Source organism: Cervus elaphus, chromosome 2 (genome assembly GCF_910594005.1).
Source record: "Cervus elaphus chromosome 2, mCerEla1.1, whole genome shotgun sequence".
Classification (NCBI taxonomy): Eukaryota; Metazoa; Chordata; class Mammalia; order Artiodactyla; family Cervidae; genus Cervus; species Cervus elaphus.
Genome location: NC_057816.1, coordinates 16,199,453 through 16,221,588, shown reverse-complemented (window position 1 = coordinate 16,221,588; position 22,136 = coordinate 16,199,453). Strand labels below are relative to the sequence as shown.

General features: G+C 42.9%; 1 protein-coding gene across 6 annotated transcripts in view; it reads left to right on the top strand.

Annotated features, from left to right (window-relative positions):
* Positions 1 to 22,136, top strand: part of OPCML (opioid binding protein/cell adhesion molecule like) — a 1,025,210-nt gene that overhangs the window by 910,918 nt on the left and 92,156 nt on the right. For all 6 annotated transcript variants that reach the window (XM_043873193.1, XM_043873186.1, XM_043873211.1 and 3 more), the window contains one exon: positions 13,415 to 13,540. In XM_043873193.1, coding sequence (XP_043729128.1) covers positions 13,415 to 13,540 — 126 coding nt within the window. The remainder of the gene's footprint in view (positions 1 to 13,414; positions 13,541 to 22,136) is intronic.

Sequence of the window (22,136 nt, the reverse complement as noted above, 5' to 3'; positions counted from 1 at the left end):
AGTATATTATTTTTTATGATTTCTTTTGTTCATGAAAACTGAAAGTGTTAGTCTCTCAGTGGTGTCTGACTCTTTGCCATCCCATGGACTGTAGCCCACCAGGCTCTTCTGTCCATGGGATTCTCCAGGCAAGAATACTGGAGTGGGTTGCCATTCCCTTCCCCAGGGCTCTTCCTGACCCGGGGATTGAACCAAGGTCTCCTACATTGCAGGCAGACCCTTTACCATCTGAGCCACCAGGGAAGATCCTTTGTTCATAACTGGATCCTTTTTAGCAAAGTTTTAGCTTTGCCATGTTATAAAATACTGAAAGAGGGGTTGTGGAGAGAGAAGGGGGTTGCCATTTCCTTATAAATGCTGAATGAGAAAGAGAAGTTCCTTCCTGTGGCAGCACCCTGCTGTGGGCATTGTTGTGGGCAAGGGCCTGTTCCTTTAAGATTTTCCAAGTCCCACCTTCCTCCCAAGATGCAAGCTTTCTGTGTCTGATCCCAGCGAATTTCTTCTCCAGTTCCATCTCAGAGCTGGGCACAGGTGACTCCATCTGGAGTACAGGAGTGAGGGGCAATGGCCCCCTCTTGGCAGCACTGAACAGGTCAAGAAGAGAACGGAATAGAGGGAAGGGGAGAGGGAAAAAGGGAGGCAAGGGAAGGAAGTTACAGAGTTGGCAGACAGGAGAATTGCTGGGGAGAATCCAGATGGTTCCTGAAGGACAGTCCAAGGGTAAGGCTGTGTGGGAAGTGGTGGAAACTCAGGTGAATCCATCGAGGCTCTGAGGCTGCCGTGCAGGTGAGCAGAGCACAATAGGGATGCCCGTCCCTACTGACAAGATGCCCATCCTTGTCATTTGGGCATGAGTGGCCCAGAGCAGGGCAGGAGCCAGTGAACACTCCAGTGCCAAGTGAGAGGTGAGCAGGTCAGGAAGGCCCCTGCCAAAGGCTCCAGACCCGGGAGACCAAGTGTTGGGTGGGCTTCTGGACAAACTCTCAAGAACATCATGATAGAAGCCCATTTCCATGCCCCTTCCTGCCCCTGTCACTCCCGCATTCATCATAAGGCCTTTGGGGACAGGGAGAAAGATGAACACACAAAGGTGATGTCAGCGATCATCTGCCGACAGGGTGTTGGGCCAAACAAACAAACAAAAAATCAGGAAGACCAGGAGCTGATGGAAGAGTTGGAGGGAGTTCACGAAACCCTAAATGCATGTGGCCTGGTCCTCAGGTGGGGGGTCCTCCTCCCTCCTGTCCCTGCCAGGCTTTGGGCTTTGGTTCAGCAGAACGAAGGATGCAGACTGGAGCATCGGCGACTCTGCTGAGAGGCTGGAGGGCAGGGCCGGGCACACCCTGAGCAGGATGGTCCCACCTCCTACTCTTTTCTGTGCTGCTATCCTTTGACCCAGGAGCACAGAATGAGGGTGCCAGGGACCTGCGGCAGAGAATGAGAAGCAGTTGGTGATTAGGGCATGCTGGCACATCACCCAGACCACTTCATCTAGTCCTGCTCCCTATTCAGTGTGGTTGGCATTACCTGCTGTTCCAGGCCATCAGAAGAGGGCGGCTTCACTCCAAACTCCATCGGAGTCCCCTGAAACCCAACATGCCATGTGCGAACTGCGAGGCCAGGAGCTGGCTGCCATGTTCATGGCTTTCAGAGCCAGTGGACTGGTGCTGCTTCTGGTTGTGGCTTTGCAGTGCTGAGACCTGGGGTTCTGAAGTCAGTGGGGACTGTGTGCACATCTCAGCTTCTCCTCTGTCGCTGTGTGACATTCAGCAACTTGTTTAACCTCTCTCTGCCTTTAGTTCTTCATCGTGACACTGTGCAATTGTAAACCTTCCTGGTAAGATTTCCCCAGGATGAAATAAGTGATGTTTGGGGAATTATTTGTACGGCGCCTCCTGACACTCATGAATTTCTTTGAAAAATGAGAGTTGCTGGCAAAAAAAGAAAATCTATCAGCAGAATTAAGAGCCAATGATATTGACATTTATCATGTGACAGGCTCCATGATTAAAGCATTTTATATTCCTTTATCACTTATTCTTCCCAAGGACCCTATGAGTGACCTACATCACCACCCCACTTTGCAGTGGGAACCAGGGGTTAGAGACATTTTGTGACTCTTTCAAGGTCATGCTGTGAATAGGAGGGATTGTAACAAAAGATGACTGTGACCAAGCAAAGAAGTAAAGAGAAAGAGAGAGGTCTGAGACCAGGGCCTGGGGGTCCTGGAGTGGGAGAGACTTGGGTGAAGAGAGGTCTTGGACTTGCCCGCCACCTCACAACACAAGCTTGACAGAATTGGGACTAGGACACAAGTGTTTCCTTGGCTGTAAAATGAGGAGGTTGAGCTAGATGATCCCTAAGGTCCATTTTTGACTTGAAAATTGTATGATGTAAATTAAACCCTGAGATTCTGAGCGTGTGTGTGGCAAGCAGAACCCTCAGGGGGAGGTGGCGAGTCAGAGAGGACAGGACAAAAGAAGACTCCGGAGGGAGGCATCTCCTGCCCCAGAAAGACCGACGGAGGAGAAAGACTCTGACAGCATGGAGGTTCTCTGATCCTGGTCAGTTGCTTGAATTGTGCAAATTAAAAATAGGAAACGTGTGTCTGTGTCTATAAATAGGTTCCGTAAGAAAGTGGAGACAATCATCACAAATGGCCTCAACGGAGCTTGGAGGGTTGGGGATGTTCTGGTCCCTGGAGTATATTCATGTGTAATTCATAACCATTTGTTCTCCTTCCCTACATTCTGCGAATCCAAATAGAGCCAAGAATAGAAACGCAGTCAGAGCCCCCCAGGTCTAATCTTAGCCGGGATAGTATAAAACCACATCACACTGGGGCACAAAGGGAGTTCAGCTCACAGTCAGAGTCTAAAACTGCATCAGCTGGTCCTGTCTCTTAAGGATTGGGGTGTGACCACACGCAGTCTGGCCCTGTTTCAATTCCCTGGCTGCCCCTGGGTCCTGACAGCTGTGTTTTCTAGAAGCCCCTCTGTGCTGTCATTAAATCCAGCACACATGGATTGAGCACCTACTGGATACCAGACATGGAGAGGTGCTCGGGATGCTGAGATAACAAATAGCTGTGCTTGTTTGTGAAGATTCTTCTCTTCTCTCTCCCCCAGGGGGTGGGAGAGACATAGGCAACAAGGCCCTGTGAGAAGGGCTTTAACGCTTAACACAGATCCTCACCCTCCCCAAACTTCGCTTGTCCTACCTCTAACTGTCTCTCACATCTCCCTCTCTGCCCATCTTCCCTGCTATACCACACTTGTCCAAGGTATCACCACCTCCCTGCTTGGCAACAGCTGAGCTAGTTTTCCTGTTCCCACTTCTGCCCTCTTCCCAGTGTTATCTGTCCTACCTCAAACACTCATCACCACCATCATTGTCATCACCACCACCACCACCATCATGATCACCATCTTCACCACCACCATCACCATGATCACCACCTCCATTGTTATCATCATCATCACCACCATCATCATCACCACTGTCATCATCACCATTATCATCTCCCCATCCCCATCACCACCATCATCATCACCATCACCACCACCACCATCCTGATCACCATCTTCACCACCACCATCACCATGCTCACCACCTCCATTGTTATCATCATCATCACCACCATCATCATCACCACTGTCATCTTCACCATTATCATCTCCCCATCCCCATCACCACCATCATCATCACCATTGTCATCATCACCACCACCACCATCATGATCACCATCTTCACCACCACCATCATCACCACAACCATTGTCATCTCATCATCACCACTGTCATCATCACCATTATCATCTCCCCATCACCATCACCACCATCATCGTCACCATCACCATTTTTATCATCACCACCACCACCATCATGATCACCATCTTCACCACCACCACCACCACCATCACCACAACCATTGTCATCTCATCATCACCACCATCATCACCATCATCACCCTCATCATCATCACCACCACCACCATCATCACCACCACCATCACCATGATCACCACCTCCATTGTTATCATCATCATCACCACCATCATCATCATCACCATCATCATCACCACTGTCATCATCACCATTATCATCTCCCCATCACCATCACCACCATCATTGTCACCACCACCACCATCACCACAACCCTTGGTCATCTCATCATCACCATCATCACCATCATCACCCTCGTCATCATCATTACCACCACCATCATCACTATCATCACCACCATCATCACCACCACCATCATCATCATCCCACATTTTAAAGCCCCCCTATTTCTCTTGTAAAAGGATAAAAATCTTAGCATTTCCTCCACAAACCCATGAGTTCTGGCCTCTGCCTGTCCAGGCTCATTTTGTATGGCTTTCCTCTTTTCCCTTTATCCACAGCCCCCCGAGCTCACCCTGCTTCCTGTCTCTATGTAATCCTTACATATGCTGATCCTTCTGCCCAGGTCTGCTCAGAACAAATCCCTCACCTAGACCCACTGGCGAGGAAGGACCCCCGTCATGGGCCCTCCTGGTGTCTGGCACACCCACAGCATCATCTCATGTTAACTCCCATGATCGTGTGTCAGTGCTGGTGTTCTCCTGTAGACGCCAAGCTCTACAGCTGACATGAGAGCGGGACTTGTCCTCTCTTCTGTCTCTAAAGTAATCCTTGGACATGATACACACTCGTGTAAATTTAAGAATGAACGTATTACATCATTACGCATAGGAAGTCATAGAGCACCTCCCACTACTCACCCTTGGGATGGGGAGGGGTGACAGAGGAGGGTGCTGCATCTCAGCATCAGTTTGTAGGTGTGAGTAGGACTTGAACAGACAGATGAGTGAGAAGGGGGCCCACGGACAGACAACGCGGTGCGGGTAACAGTGTGGGAGATGCGTGAGCATGGGGTACATTGAGCACTGCAGGGAGGCTGACTTGGCTGGTACACACACGGATAGCTGTCTTGAAATGGGAGGGGAGACAGTGGGCAAGCAACGAATGCTGGAGAGTTGCACACAGGCATGCAACTATTATAAAGGAAGAAAGCACTTCCTGAGAATCCTGTGTGCAGGGTTGCCCCCTCTGCTTGGCGCAAGAATGTCTGGTTCTACTTCTCAAGAGCTGACACTTGTGTTGTTTTTTTGTTTTTTGTTTTTTAAAAACAGGGTCTTTATAGGGATGTAATACACTCACTGGAAAATTCATCCTTTTAAAGAGTAGAATCCAGTCACTTTTAGTATATGCACAAGATTGCAGACCAATCACTACTGTCCAATTCTAGAGCATCACCCCAGAAAGAAACCCAGGCCATGAGTGGCCTCTCCCTATTTGCCCTCCCCCAGCCCATGGCAACTCATGTACTTTCTGTCTCTATGGATTGGCCTGTTTTGAAACTTTTGTGTAAATAGAGACCATGTAACACGTTGCCTTTGTGTTTGGCTTCTTCCATGTAACAGTGTTTCCAAGGCTCACACATGTTAAAGCATCAGAACTTTGTTTCTCTTCATTGATGCCTTGTATTCCACTGTACAGACGTGCTATATTTTGTTGATCCATTCAGCTGTGGATGAAAGTCTGGGTTGTGTCCAATTTTTGTCCACCATGAATAATGCTGTTATGAGCATTTGTGTTGTGTGGACGTGTTTTCATTCCTTCTGAGTATATACCTAGGAGTTGAATTGGGAAACCACAGGGTACCTCTATCTTTCATCTTCTGAGAAAGTGCCAGACTGTCAGGCGGCTGCACCCTTTTACAATTCCACTAGCAATGCGGGAGGGTTCCAATTTCTCTACATCCTCACCAACTCTTGTTATTATCTGTCTTTTTGATTATAGCCATTTTAGTGGATGTGAAGCGGAAACTCATTGTGGTTTTGATTTGCATTTTCTTAATGAATAATGATGCTAAACATCTTTTCATGTGTATACTGGCTATTTGTGTATCTTCACTGAATAAAGTCTATTCAAATCCCTTTGTCTACATTTTAATTGGGTTGTTTGTATTTTTCGTTGAGTTGCATGTGCTTTTATATATTTTAGATACTAGTTCCTTATCAGATATATTATTTATAAAAATTTTCTCCCATTCTGTGGGAATTTTTTCACTTTCTTGCTAGCATCCTTTGAAGCACACACTTTGTCTCAAAAATTAAAAGCTTTTAAAATTTCAGTGATGTACAGTTTACCTATTTCTTTTCTTCTGTTGCTTGTGCCTTTGGTGTCATATCTAAGAAATCATTGCCTGATCCAAGATCACAAAGATTCACACCTTTGCTTTCTTCTAGGAATTAGTTCTTAAATTTAGGTTTGTGATGCATTTTGAGTTAATTTTGTATATGATGTGATGTCAGGGTCCAACTTCATTGTTTTTCCTGTGGCTGTCCAGTTGCTCCAGCACGATTTGTTGAAAAGACTATTCTTTATTCATGGAACTGTCTTGACAACCTATTGAAAATCAATTGACCATAAATATATGGGTATATTTCTGGATACAGAATTCTTTTCCACTAATGTAGACATCTACCCTTATGCTAATTTTTAAATAGGGAGACTTTACTAAGGATATGTTGAGGACTGAAGGGAATGATGTATAAGAGCACTTAATACCAGGCTCAAATGAATAAACACTAGATATTTTATTACCACTCCTGGTGGTGGTGTCACTTTGTACCCCAGAGTAGCCACCTTGAACTTGCACTGTTATTAGAAGATATTAACTCACAGAATTTAGACTAGAATGGACCCAAGAATTCACAATCTAACTTCTTCACTCAAAACTAATCAAATAAATAAGAGACCACCACCACATACATACAACACACACACATGCACACAGAAACACACATCACACACACACACACACACCTTAAGCCAGAACTATTAACTGATTTACAAAAAATCACACAGTTATGGAGAAGACAACATTAGAGCCTACGTCTCCTGACATTTGGTGTAACGCTCTTTGCACCATATCATAATATTTAGTATAGAAAATACAGCATGACCAAGCCTAGCCTACTTGCTATAATTCCCAAATTAGTCTTAACTCTAGTTTATGAAATTATCTTCTTTGTTAAAACACAAAATAAAAGGTAATCCTTGAAGAATAAAACAATGAGACTTTAAAAGTCTATTATTTTTATAAACTAGCCTTGAGGTTTAAAAATGTACTAGAATGCAGTTCGTATTTATGTTCATTTTCCCTGGTCTCTTAATATTTTGTTATCCTCTGGGGGCGATGAAAATATAATAATAATGTAAAAACAAAAATAATAAGTATTTAAGTCTCTTTACAATCATTATCTCTAATCTTTTCTCCACATTCCTGTGTGGCAAATATTTTTATCCCCATTTTATGGTTGAGGAAGCTTATACTTAAAGGGCTTAATCACACAAAAAGTAGTTGGAAAGAAGTGGTATTCAGGGACTTCCCTGGTGGTCCAGTGGTTAAGAGTCCATCCTCCCAATGCTGGGAACCTGGGTTCGATCCCTGGTCAGAGAACTAGATCCCCCAAGCTGCAACTAAGACCCTGGGCAGCCAATAAGGAAGTGGTATCCAGACTTCAGCCTCTATGACTCCAAATTATAAGATTCTCTTTTTTCATTTGTTTTGACTGTGCCATTCAGTCTTAAAACACTTAAAACAGGGAAGAGTTTTAACAGGTGGAATTACTGCCCTGGAAACAGGGAGGCGCAGTGCTGAAGCTCCTTCTAGAAATAGAAGCAGATGCCCCAGGTAAGAAAATAGATATGGAAGAGCCAGGCCATTTCTTTATATAAACGTGCAGTTTGCCCTAGACATTCAGGTTCAGTAGCTCAGATGAAGAGGCAGAGATGAGAGATTATTTATCAAGTATTTCCTTTTTATTCTGGAAACATTTATCATGAAATTGTCCCTGCTATCCAAGGCAAACTTCATTTATATGTCTTGACTTAAAATGGAAGGAATCGAGATTGAGAGAATGAGTAGTTAGGCCCAGATTAAGCCATTTTTCTGGAGAAGGGACTGGCAAACCTCTCCAGTATTCTTGCCATGAACAAAGGAGCCTGATGAGCTATAGTCCACGGGGACGCAAAGAGTCAGGTATGACTTAGTGACTAAACCACCACCACCACCAAGCTATTTATGAGATTCTAAGTGGCATGTATAGTATTAACAACCATATATAAATATGAACAAAAGCAGCTAACATTTATTAAGCTCTTACTTATTTCCAGACACTGTACTAGCATGCTATACACGTTTACACTTAGTTCTTATAACTGCTGCTGCTAAGTCACTTCAGTCGTGTCTGACTCTGTGCGACCCCATAAATGGCAGCCCACCAGGCTCCCCCGTCCCTGGGATTCTCCAGGCAAGAACACTGGAGTGGGTTGCCATTTCCTTCTCCAATGCATAAAAGTGAAAGGTGAAAGTGAAGTCGCTCAGTTGTGTCCGACTCTTTGTGACCCCATGGACTGCAGCCCACCAGGCTCCTCCGTCCCTGGGATTTTCCAGGCAAGAGTACTGGAGTGGGGTGCCATTTCCTTCTCTGTTCTTATAACTAAGAGAGATCAATTCTATCATCTTAATTATACAGATGGAGAAGCAGGGCTCAGAGGGGTTAAGCCCAAGGTTACACAAGTTTACCAACTCCAGAACCTAAGCTATGGTGCACAGCGTCTCACACACTGTTTCAGCCTTGTCATATCACCTTTATGTAAGGTGGGGCCAGTATATCCAGAGTTCAGTCCCCAATTACCTTTGCACAAAGAAATGGTTCCCCTTTAGAAAAGCTTTTTTATCTCAGAGCTTGAAATTGTTTGCATCACAGATTGGGTTGAAAATAAACCAAAGGCAGCAATAGAGGGTGGATAAATATTTTGAGTTTGGATTGGACAGCTTTTGAAAATGATGCCATGGATGCATATATAATGATTCACAAAGGAAACTGTGATCTATGTTAAGAAAACACATTATAACTGAAAAAAAAAGAATAAGGTAGAGAGTATTTCAGGGAGGGGAAAGGGCAGATGTCAAGTGTCTAGGGTGGAGAACCCTTGGCAGATTCAAGATACTTTAAAAAACTACACGCTTATGTGCTGCATTTGGGGGAATGACGCTACTCCATGTCAGGCTTGTTATTATACAATAGGAACACAAGGATGAATATAGCAGATTCTGTCCAGGGACGGAGCTTAGTGGTAAAGATAAATGATATGATAAAGATATAAACAAGAATGCCTTGAGGGCAGAAGAGGCAGTAAAAGCAGCATAAAGGAGCTCATATTCAAGTTGAGTGTAGAAGGTGAGCAGCTCCGAGGGCACAGAAGTGGGGGTGTCTATCCACAGAAGGAACATGGTATGTAAAAGCACCAGGAGGAGAGAATGGTGTAGCCCCAGAGAGGGACATGGGGCTCCTCGTCAGGGGAGGGGCTGGAACTGAGGCTACGGTCAGGCTGGGAATGATTTGATAGATCCCGTGCAGAAGTTTGGACTCCGTAGTCTCAGCTGGGGACAAAGGTTGGGGGTTAGGCAAAAGCAATATTTAAGATGTAATCGTGGTGGCTGCATGTGGTCTGAGCTATGAAATAGTGGTGGGTAGAGAAATGAGGAAATTGTAATATTCTGAGGAAGAGGTAATGCGCTTCTCAACTCAGCCAGTGGTAGCAAGACTGGAGAGGAAGTGCCATGGGTAAGACACATGGGTATGTTTAAGAGCGGTCAGCCATGCTGACAGTGCAGAGGGAACAAGTAAAGACCACGTGGTAACTCAGAGCCCAGGATACCTTCCTTCCTCAAGATACTGATTGCAGTCTGATAAAACTATGTTTGTCTGTTTCTCTGTAGGTCTGTGTGTGTGTGTGTGTGTGTGTATGCATATAACAGAGAGAGACAATATTTTATCTATGTCCATATCTGTATCTGTACAGGTATCTATATGTCTGTGTCTATCTTTCTACTATCAATCCACCCATCCATCCATCCATCTAAAATGACCACAATCTGAAGTCCTTGTCACTGTGCAGTGATGCATCTGCCCAGTCGCGTGTGGACACATTGTGACCCACCACTGCCCAGGAGAAGATAACCAGGTGCACACAAGACCCACAGGGAGGGTCCCCAGTGTCTGCAGATGTGACGGGAAACACACTGAGCTATTTGTTATCCTTTAATTAGATTCATGTGGGTCCTGCCATTTTCTTTGGGTCGTTTCAGCATTTCTAGTGAGATTGTTATACATTTTTGTGTTTATCTGTATATTCATAATCTCTAATGATAGATCGATAAATGATAGAGAGAGAGACTCATATGCCACAGATACGTGTTTGAAAATTGAAAAAAGCTCTCTTGTCAATATAGGTAGAAGCACTTAAAGTCATTTCCAAGTGTTCCTTTTTTTTTTTTTTAAGTTATGATGGAAACAGAGGAGGACCATAATAGTGTTGCCAAATTTAATTCAGATGGAAAATAAAATGAGAAGTGTTGAGCACCTCCCTTTGCTAGCTTGGCGCTGGTAAGACCAGGATGACTAGCGGCCCCACACTCCCTAGCAGGTGCTTCACTGGGGAAACCAACGGACCAGGAGGTGGCTTCATTCACAGTGGATGTTGCCATGAGGGAAGAGTCAGTGGGAGGACCTTCAAAGCAGAGGAAACAGAGAATGCAAATATAAATATTGTGTTTGGGGCACTGATAGGAGATTAAAGAAGGAGGCAACACAGTATAATGGAAGGAATTCTGTCATTTATTGACCACATAATTTTTGGCAATTTGCTTAACCCTCCCCATGCCTCAATTTCTTCATTTTTAATAGTGAGAATACTTGTTCTATTTATCCCATAGTTTGAGAAAAAGTCGTGAGATAATGCATATGTAAGCTATTTGAAAACAAATCATATGTTAATAAGCAATACCAACTATTGTAGTGGCTTAGTTGCTCAGTTGTGTCTGACTCTTTGCAACCTCATAGACTGTAGCCCACCAGGCTCCTCTGTCCATGGGATTTCCAAGGCAAGAGTACTGGAGTGGGTTGCCATTTCCTTCTCTAGGGGATCTTCCCATCCCAGGGATCAAACCCACATCTCCTGCAGTACAGGTGGATTCTTTACCGCTGAGCCACCTGGGAAGCCCTAATACCTACTATTACCTATTATGTATTAATAATGATGCCATGATTGAAAACAGAAAAAGCTTTCCTTTCTCCCACTTTACTTCCTGTGTTTCCTTTCTTGCTGGCAGCCCTCACCCTTCACGCTGTCCTTACCTTTCCTCCTTTGTGGAAAGTGACAGAGGACAGTGTGGGCCTGCAGAGGGTGTAGGGGGCTTGGTGATACATTGGGGTCAACCTCCAGGATCCTACTCCAGGAAGCTCCCTCCTACTGGGGGACACTGTCCATGCACTTGGGAAAAGAGGATATCCCCCAAATATCTGTAGAATTTTACAAATATCTCCTAACCCAGGACCTTTTAAATTACCAGACAAACACATATGGAACTAGTAGCTCTGAGCTGGGGGCTGTACTGAGCGAACCATCCCTGGACATCACAGCTTCAGTGTACTAAATCATCCTCCATTGATCAGCTATGCCCCCCACCCTCCCGCCTCAGCTGTGTCCACCTTACAATAAGTGAGACGCTTGGGTCTCGAGAAAGAGAGCTTCAGACAGCCTAACCCATCCAGATAAGCAGACCTTATTCTGAGAATATTCTGGAAGGTGCACTGAAGTTGTTGCTTTTTAAAAAGGAGAAAAAAGTATTGATATTTCTAAGCCAGGAATGATTTTTTAACAAGCTGGAAAATACTGAAAAACAAGTAGTATGGTTTTCTCAAGAGAGTGCAGTGTACTTAGAGAGTACACTATTCTTTCCCAGTGTGTGTTTTGGTGAAACATGTGCAAAGAAATTTCAGGCCAATTCCTAATGCAGAAATAATCCAAAATGTGGCAGATTTATAAGCCAGGTACATTTTATTTATTTGCTAACGTGGATTCCCTTATGATGGCAAATGTTCTCCATGTTACTTATGGCTTCTCCTTGAAAAAGACTTACCTCCATGGTCTCAGCAGCATAAAACTCCAGGCTGCAGAGTTTTCTGGATCAAGGATCAGCTGTAACTCTCTTCCACCAGCTGACCCAGGTGGTTTGGAATCTCCTAGGACTCTACCTGTTTTCTAATTTATAATTAAACTGGCAGTTGGAATAAATCAGCATGCCTATAAGCTTGGAGCTCCTCTCTCTGCCAACCTTTCTTTTATTTTGAGAATCTGAAAGAAAATTGAGAAGAAAGCTTTCAGTATCAGAAATCCTCCATTAGAAGCTTTGCCCCACCCCTCTTAGTTTTCAGATTTGTTCAACAGGTTTTTGGATCTTTCTTTCAAAGAGGAATTAAGCAGGTGCCCACATCAGCCTTGTGCCAGACGCTGCAGAATAGAGGCGGATATCATTCCGTCCTTATCTTCTAGCACCTCACTCTCTAGGTAAAGACACAGGCATAGACATGGGTGGGGTGGGGGTGGAGAAAGAAAGAGTTGGATGAATTGGAAGATGAAGATTGACATGAATGCACGACCGTGTGTAAAACAGAGAGCCAGTGGGAAGCTGATGTATAGCACAGGGAGTTGAGCTCAGCTCTGTGATGACCTAGAGGGGTGGGTTGGGGGAGGGGGTGGCAGGGAGACTCAAGAGGGAGGGGAAATATACACATGGCCGATTCACATCGTTGTAGAGCAGAAAGTAACACAACATTGTAAAGCAATTACACTCCCATTAAAAATGTGTTTACATATATTTTAAAAAATAAACTGAGAATAAAAGAGAGTGAGACAGGTGTAAAATAATCAACTGTAAGGACAACACATCCAGTTCCTTTGCTAGGGGAGGTGGGGGATTCTCTTTTCAGGATTTGGGAAGAGGTGAGGGAAAACTGCAAAGGGGAAGTGACCTTTGATGTCCCTTGAAAGATGAGCTGTGTGTTTTCAGACAGTAAGAGAAGAGGAAAAGGGAAGGGGCGAGTACAGAGGGAAGTGTGATGAGATTGTTGCACGCAGGTGGAGAGGAACTTTTAAAAGCACTTTGCATTTTCCCTTTGGTTCTGCTTTTCCATCCACCGTCAGTAATGCCTGTCTCTTCAGTTACTGCTTCCCCAGAACACCACCCTCGCGCGCGCACACACACACACACACACTTGCCTCCTGCTATGACCAGACCTTATATAGAACTGCTTCCAGGAGTGCCCTGTACATGTTGTGTTAATGGTCACATTCCTTGCTGAATCAAGTGTAATAAATGGAAATAAACTGAAATTATGATTGAAAAGAATATCCATTGTCAAAACATGGTATTTGAATACGTGTGAGGCTGATGCCTCCTCTTCTGCAGAGAATCCTTCTCATACATGTCTCTTCTCCTCTGTCTCTTTCCAGTCCCTCCCCAGATCATGAACATATCCTCAGATGTCACCGTGAACGAGGGGAGCAGCGTGACCCTGCTGTGTCTTGCTATCGGCAGACCGGAGCCAACGGTGACGTGGAGACACCTGTCAGTCAAGGGTAAGGCATTTCCCTGGAGGAAGCTTTCAGAGTTGGTAGAGTGAAGCCTTGCTTCTAATGCACAACAGGGCTTGAGGAGTCAGAAAACAATGCTGTATTTGTAGCGTCGTGATGGAAGAGCAAACAGACCACATGCATCTGTCACTGGAATTCTGAAGGATTTATAGAGAACATTTACTGAATCATTTCCCCAGGCCCTTTCATGACCTTCCTTAGAAGCTTTTTGTTTTCCCAACTATGAAGGACAGAGGTACCATGAGAGTAACTTACAACAGAGACACTAATATCTCAAGGTGGAGATGCATGCATCAGAGGGTGGCCTGTCCTTTCCTGAAGTAGAGTGTCAGAAAGCTAGAAAGTGCACTGAAAATATTAGTGTTTTTGTACATCCAGGAGAGAGAGGATCTCCTCCTCACTGTTTTCGTAACATTTGCCCAGAGTGGTAGAAGGGCGATAGGGAGGGTTAAGTACTCTTGCACCTGCTGTGCTGGGAACTCGGTGATTGGTATTAAGACTTCAGCTGTGGTCATCGCCAACTTAATAGGGAGGGAACCTGAAGAACAGCGGATCTTATCCTCTTGGAAATAGAACTTACTCCGAGGTGAACTTGAAGAGATGGGCAAAGAGCCACTTGGTGTATTTACCCTGTTAACAGAAACTATGATAAATTCTATAAGAAACAAGTGCTCTCTCAGGCATTAGAAAATCTAAACGTGAAACCCAGTGAAAAGGAAAATGTGTGGAGTGTGCCTGTGTGTGATATAAAAATAATATAAATCTAGAGGAAAACCTAAGAATAAATCTTGGGAATGTTGAACTAGACAAGGACTTGCTAGGTCACTAAAAGCTCTAAGCGTAAGAGAAAAATGATAAATGTGTTTTGTATTATTTTTCTGTGGTTCCCATAACGAAGTACTGCAGACCTCACGGCTTAAACAACAGAAATGTATTTCCTTGTAGTTCTGGGGGCGGGATGCCTGTGATCAGGGTGTAGGCAGGGTTGTCCCTTTTGAGACCTGGGAGGGGAGGTCTGTCTATGCCTCTCCTCGAACTTCTAGTCCTTTTCCGGTATCTTGGGTGTTTCCCGGCTTGTAGGTGCATCACCCATCCCTGCTGGCATCTTCCTGTGTGCATCTTCCTGGGTCAGATATCCCCCTGTTATAGGAACATCAAACATACTGGATTGAGGCTGTTCTTGTATGACCTCATACAATCTTAATTGGGCTTTCCTGGTGGATCAGAAGTAAACAATCCACCTGCAATGCAGGAGACGTGGGTTTGATCCTTGGGTTGGGAAGATCCCCTGGAGGAGGGAATGGCAACCTACTCCATCCAGTGTTCTTGCTTGGAGAATCCCACAGAAGAAAAAGTCTGTGGGTTTGCAAACAGTTGGACGTGATTGAGTGACTGAACAATAAATTATCTTAATTACCTCCGTAAATTCCCTATTTCCAAATAAGGTCACTTTCTGAAGCACTGGGACTAGGTATTGTACTTTTGTTTTTGTTTTTTGGTGGGAGTGAGGATGAAATTCAGCTCATAACTGGGTTCATCAAAATTAAAAGCACCATTTTGTAAACAAAAAGACAAGTCAAAGACTAGGTGAAAACCTTTGCCATACACATACCTGACAAAGATTTTACATCTACACTATGTGAAGAATTCTGATAATGCTAACAACTTACCTTGAAGTGAACAAAACATTGAAACAGACAATTCACAAAAGAAGATACATGAATGGAATAAGCCCATGAAAATATGCTAAATGTATGTGTCTTAGAAATTAAAATTAAACCATAATGGATCTGCACTACACAAATACTACAATGACAAAAATTAAAAATAATGACCATATCAAGTGTTGGTGGGGTTGTAGAGCAACTGAACTCTTATACATTGACTTGGGGACTGTGAAATGGTATTGCTACCTAACTCAGGTTTGGCTGCTCACCTCCAAAAGCCAGTAATTTGAGAGGCAAGCATCAGTGGAAAGGAAAGGTGCTTTGATCAGAAAAGCCAGCCATCTGGGGAAATGTTGGGCTCATGTCCAGAGACCAACTCTGAGGGTTCTGTGGGCTAGGAGAGTTTTTAAAGGGAAGAAGGGGGAAGAATCAGTGAGTCTTCAAGGTGCGAGTCTGGGTTCTATATCTCCATTGCGTATGGACTGGCTGACTCTCTCTTCATTTGTCTTGCCCCTGAGTGATCTGCCTGCAGGATTGCTTGATGGCGGAAGGGAGGGGTCTTAGAGGCAGAGAGTTGGTCTTCTTTTTATCTAGGAAAAGAATCAGCAGGTTAGAGGAGGCATGGTTTACATTCAGGAGAGCACAGGTCCCGAGTTAGGTTAAACTGCCTGATGATCTCATTTGTATAATTAGGTTCTTTTAAGGTTACAGGAAACAAAAATGGGCAAACAGGAAAGAGACTAAACAGCTGCATTCTCCATAGTATCAACGCTATGGAAAACAGTTTGCACCTTGCTATAAAGTTAAACACACACTTAGCATATGACCCAGCAATTCCACTTCTAGGAATTCACCAAAGATAAATGAAAACCTATGTCCACAGATACGAATTGTACACAAATGTTCATAGCAGCTTTATTCGTAATAGCCTCAAACGAGAAGCCAGAACCCTCAACAGGTAAAATAGCTAAATCATAGTAAATTTAAGCAACAGATGGCTTCTCAGCAATTAAAAGGAACAAACCGTTGATACATGTAAGAAAATGGATGAGTCTCAAAAGCATTATGCTAAAGAAAAGAAGCAAAAACTTAGACACTGATGTCATTCATATGAAATTCTATAACAGGCAAAAATTAATCTAGAATGACTGAAATCAAGTCAATGGTTGTGTAGGGTAAGGGTTTTGAATAATTATCTACAAAGGGGTACAAGGGGCTTTTTGGCGGGTGATGGAAATCTTGAGCAGGGTGGTTGTTATATTGCTGCTTAAATTAGTGAAAATTAATCAACGCTACACTAAAAATAAGTGCATTTTGTTGTATGTGAATTAAATCCCAATAAAACTTAAAAACTAAACACATATAGATATAGGAATAATGACCCAAAGGTGCCCCCCTAGTTTGGAACATTAACTATGCGAGAAGCACTTATAAGTGGACACTGGATTTTTTACCAGGATCGTTGTTCAAAATTTCACCATCTAATGTTCTCCATGTGCATTGAGAACACATATTTCAGTGCTTGCCTTGTTATAGGGAAAGATAATGATAATAAATCCCCAGACACCCTTTGTGTAAAGACCTCAGATATTGAAATCCAAAATGTCAATATTGTAAAGTAATATTAACAAGAATATTAAAGGAATCATAAGGGGTATCAGGAAGCTCAACTTTAATATAAACACAGCGGTAGCTTGTGTTCCCAAAGATACAGGCCCCATGGAAATTTTGCTTTAAGTCAGAGAGAATTTTTATTTACGTTATATACAAAAATATGTCTAACCATCAGACCAGCTTCTATGTATTTGGTAAAATCAGATGTCTTTATAAGTGCTTGAAATCCCAAAATGCATTTATTTGGTCCTAAACACACAGTTCTCTCAGCCTAGGAGTCTCTCGAAAGGCACTTTGATTTTATGGAAATGTTTTAAAGCAATTCTTTATAATGGTTTTGCGGTAAAGTTTGTTTCCCACTTAAAATATGGAAGATTCATCCACATTCTTAATCTTTTATATAACACAGTATTTGGAATTCAGCCTCAAAAAAAAAAAAGAATATTAAATTTACATTTTCTCTCTCTCTTTTAAGTCTCCCAGCCCATGTTCAACTTTCAAATTCCTTTTTGTCTTTCCCTTGCTCTGGCCTTCACTTTGCTGTCTCTTTTTTCTTCTATTCTCTCTCCCCTTCCAATGACGTTTCAACATATAAACTCAATGCATTGTTTCTAGAGTTTGACAAGCACTAGAACCTGGGAGATTTGCACATTTCAAATTTGCACCTGCAGGTGACCACCAATATTTACTTTTAGAAGGACACTCCTTCTTACTTGGAGTTAAGGAGACTTTGGGAAGTTGTTTGTAAAGGTTTAGAAGAGCAGCTGATACAACTTGAACACCAAATAGCATTTTTAGAACAACTGACTGTTTAGTTCGGCCAGCAAGAGTATGAAATAGAAGTTGTAATGGCATTTCCTTTGAAATTCCAACAAAATCGCATCAGAGAATGTAGATTACTGGGCAGCTATGTTCCAAAATGTTAATGCAATGTTTGAAGATGATTGTTTAAATTTGGGTACTATATACAAGAATGAATAACCAAGTTCCATTAAGAAAAAGAATATTTTAATGACCAGATTATTAAAGATTAAGAATTGTGGTTATGGTTTAAGATGACAGACTAAGCACATGCCAATCTCAAGAAACTATGGAAGAAAAGGTAAAGGTGAATAAATTCATGATCACGCTAGAGAATAGGAAGCATTTGTGGATCTGAAACTGTGAGGAATCTCTGAAATATAAAAAGTGCATAGGTACTTCCCTGGAAGTCCAGTGGTTAAGACTTTGCTTCCACTGCAGAGGACATGGGTTCCATCCCTGGTCAGGGAGCTAAGATCCCGCATACCTCATGGTCAAAAAACCAAAACATAAAACAGAAGCAATATTGTAAAAATCCAATAATGACTTTAAAAAATGTTCCACATCAAAAAAAAAATCTTAAAAAAAATTACATAGACACAATGAATGAAAATTTCAGCTCAAAACACAGGAATATGATCTATGCCTGAAATGATAGCTGAAAAAGGCAGAGTTTTAGGTCATACTGCTGGTAAATGTTAAAAATTGACTGGGGCTCAGGGTGGGCAGGGAAGGGAGTCCTGGTGGCATTTGCCAGTTTCCATGATGTCAATGTACCCATCATTGCCACTTTCCTTGGAGCCCCTTTAAAGTAACTTGATTTTTTAGGTATTTTTAGGTTTTATTTCCGAATTTTAGGTTTTTGTATTCTAGATTTTTATTTTAGGTACTTATTGGATTTATTTTAGGTATTTATTGGATTTACTAGAGAATGTGGCACTTGTTTAATAGACTTCACACACATGGAAATATGCTCTGAGTGATCTGCAGCTTAGAAACTAGGATCATGCTGGAATCCCAGGCCAGGGGGAAATGGGCAGGTCCTGGGGCAGGCCAGTGAAGTGGACAGGCAAGGGGCCAGTGTGTTTGGGATACATGGTGGGACAGGTAGGTTCCAAGAATGATTTTCTTTTCCCTTCTGGAAGGATGGAGAAGCAGCGTTCATGGAATGTAAAAATGTGAGTCATGTGAAAACCATGTGGGAGGAGGGAGGCCAGGCTGTGGGGTTGGAAGGAGGGTCTTCTTTCAAGGTGCCATGTACCCCGCTGCAGTGCCTCCATACCTCGTCCCATTTCCAGGGCATGTTTGGAAAGGCCAGATGTTTGGGAGGGATAATAAAGTCTTCTTTTCTGTGTCCTCTCCATGGAGGTTTAAAAATGACAGCTATTCACCTGTGAGTGAGTTGCTGCTACAGTCGATTCATATACAGTAATACCTCAGGGAACAAGAGAGTGAGCAATTTCACAGAAGTGAGTTTTCCAAGTAACTGAAGCTGACTCCTTTATGCCTTAACGTGAGTGGTCGTTGATGGAAGCAGTTTAAAAATGTATTACGGGCTTCTCTGTTTTCTTGAGTAGAGTGGGTGTCATTTGGCCTCCTTTTAAAAACTGTAATAACATCGTACATATCAATTGTTTGTGCTTCAGTGTTTGAGGTCTGGATAACAACTAACATGGCCCTAAAATACTGTTTAAATTGTTGTTTCAGTTTTTTATAGCTCTTCTGTCTCTCCTTCCTTCTCTCGTATCAGAATTATCAATGCTTCCCTAAAGCCATGTGTGCCTTTTAGCATCTGCATTTTTTTCTATCTACTTCTCTTTCTCTCTCTTTTTTATAAACTGTAATAAGGAGGAGGAATTGTTCCTAACCTTCTTTACATGTTGTGCATTTTGGTCCATAAATGCCAAATCTTTTAAGAGATGGCAAAACTTTGAGTCCTTGGCTTGATTATACAACTTTGAGCTTCATGGCAGTCAATTTTGCCGTATTTAAAGGAGAGCTATTCTGTGTATAACAGCTCAGAATTGCGAGTATGACATGTGAATGATATGGTAACTTTAAGGAATGTCTGTGTTGTATTTGAAGACTGTGTGCCATAAATCTGAAGTTTGAACATCTGTATGTATTGCTGGTGGCTCAATGGTAAAGAATCCACCTGCAATGCAGGAGACTTGGGTTCGATCACTGGGTCAGGAAGATCCCCTGGAGAAGGGAATGCAACCCCCTCCAGTATTCTTGCCTGGAGAATCCCATGGACAGAGGAGCCTGACAACCTATAGACCTTGGGGTCGCAGGAGTCTGACGTGACTTAGTGACTAGCACTTTCACATTCATTTCAGTTTGGTATGCTACAAAAAGTACTAAATTAATGTAGCAATGTTTTTTTTTAAAAACAATATTGTAATCTCAGTTAAGAATTTAACTGAAAATATAAAACCCAAATGATTTCTATATAGTAAACTGAACTGTAAAGATAACTTGTGTGTGTTTCTGAATTCACAGATAAAGTATTTTTAATTCCTCCTTGGGGGGAAAAAAAAAAGCCCACAAAACCAAGTTGATGAGTCCTGACTAAGAAGGTCGTGGTAGGGGAGGGCATTCTCTGAGGAAAAACTTGGAGCTTTCAAGAATAAGTGATAGCTTTGTCTCCATAACATAATCTTTATTTTTTATTTTTTAAATTTTATTGGAGGTATAGTGGCTTTACAATGTTGTGTTAGACAACTGTATTTTTTATATTTAATCAAAAACAAAAGATTTTAAAAATCAAGCAAAAACATAAAAACTAAAAACATTAAAAGTAAAAAAATTCAAATTTATTGTAAAAAGGATAAAGAATAAAGACTATTTAATCTAAAATAAAAGCAAGTAAAACAAGATAAGGAGTAAGTGTTAAGTACACATATCCTGGTAGCTCAGACAGTAAAGTGTCTGCCTACAGTCTAGGAGACCCAGGTTCGATCCCTGGGTCGGGAAGATCCCCTGGAGAAGGAAATGGCAACACACTCCAGTATTCTTGCCTGGAAAATTCCATGGACTGAGGATCCTGGTAGGTTACAGTCCATGGGGTCAACAAAGAGTCGGACACGACTGAGCGACTTCACTTCACTTCACTTCACACATATCCTGGGGCTTCCCAGGTGGCGCTAGTGGAAAAGAACCTGCCTGCCAATGCAGTAGATGTAAGAGATGTGGGTTAGACTTCTGGGTCTTAGAAGGTCCCCTAGAGGAGGGCCCGGTATTCTTGCCTGGAAAATCCCATGGACAGAGGCCCCTGCAGGGCTACAGTCCATGGGGTCGCAGAGTCAGACATGACTGAAGCGACTTAGCAAGCACACGCATATCCCGGGGGGAGTGTGTGCAGCTTTGTTCTGGATATGACAGTGCTAGACAAGTGAATTCCATCTAAGAGGGATAATTCCAGCAAAATCCTCATCCTTGGTCCTGACCTAGCTGAGCAGGTCTGTCTCTCTCCTGTCCTCTCTGCCAGGTGTTGAGGTTGGCAGATATACTGGTCCCAGAATGTTTCTACTCCAACTCTTATTTTTCATGCTGGATGTCCTTGAGAAGAAAGTCTTAAAAGAAATTACCAAGTCCCTCACATTCCAAATAAAGGAAGCGCCAACTCATACTCATGTATAGGTGTCAACTCCTCGTGGCTGGCAGGGTTAGCTTCTAGATTGTTGTTGTTCAGTCACTTAGTCGTGTCTGACTCTGCGACTCCAAGGACTGCAGCATTCCAGGCTTTCCTGTCCTTCCCTACCTCCCAGAGTTTGCTCAAACTCGTGTCCATTGAGTTGATGATGCCATCCAACCATCTCATCCTCTGTTGACCCCTTCTCATCCTGCCCTCAATCTTTCCCAACATCGGGGTCTTTTCCAGTGAGTGAGCTCTTTGCATCAGGTGGCCAAACTATCGGAGCTTCAGCTTCTAGATAGAGCTACCCTTCAGATTCTTATAACCTGGGATTGAAATCTGGCCCAAGCAGTTAACTGTCTGAGTGACTTTAGAAAAATCACATCATCTCCAGGATCCCCAATCTCCTAGGCTGCAGAATGGGGCTATTTATGCCAACTTCCTCAGGTGATCAGCAGGACCATTATAATTGCACTGGACACACACACATGAGCTGCCAACAGTGTTCTAAGTCGCCACTGTGCCATGTTTTAATTTAAATTTCTCCTTAGAATCCTTGTAACTTACAGCCATCCTGAGAGCTGGTTATGTTAACATCATGCTTACTGTATGTCAAGCCCTGTTATACACTTTACATGTTTTAGCTAATTTACTGCCCCAGTAGCCTTGAAAGGAGAGTGCTAATATTTATAATTGTGCCTTTCTTATTATGCGTTATTATGCCTACCTCAGTCTTTGTCTCATACTCTTTAACATCATGAGTCATTCATTAGTTATTCAATGCCTCCCTGGTCCACCTGAAAATTCAGAATGACACAGCAGTTTTATTTGTAATAGGCAAACTTGGAAATAGTCCAAATGT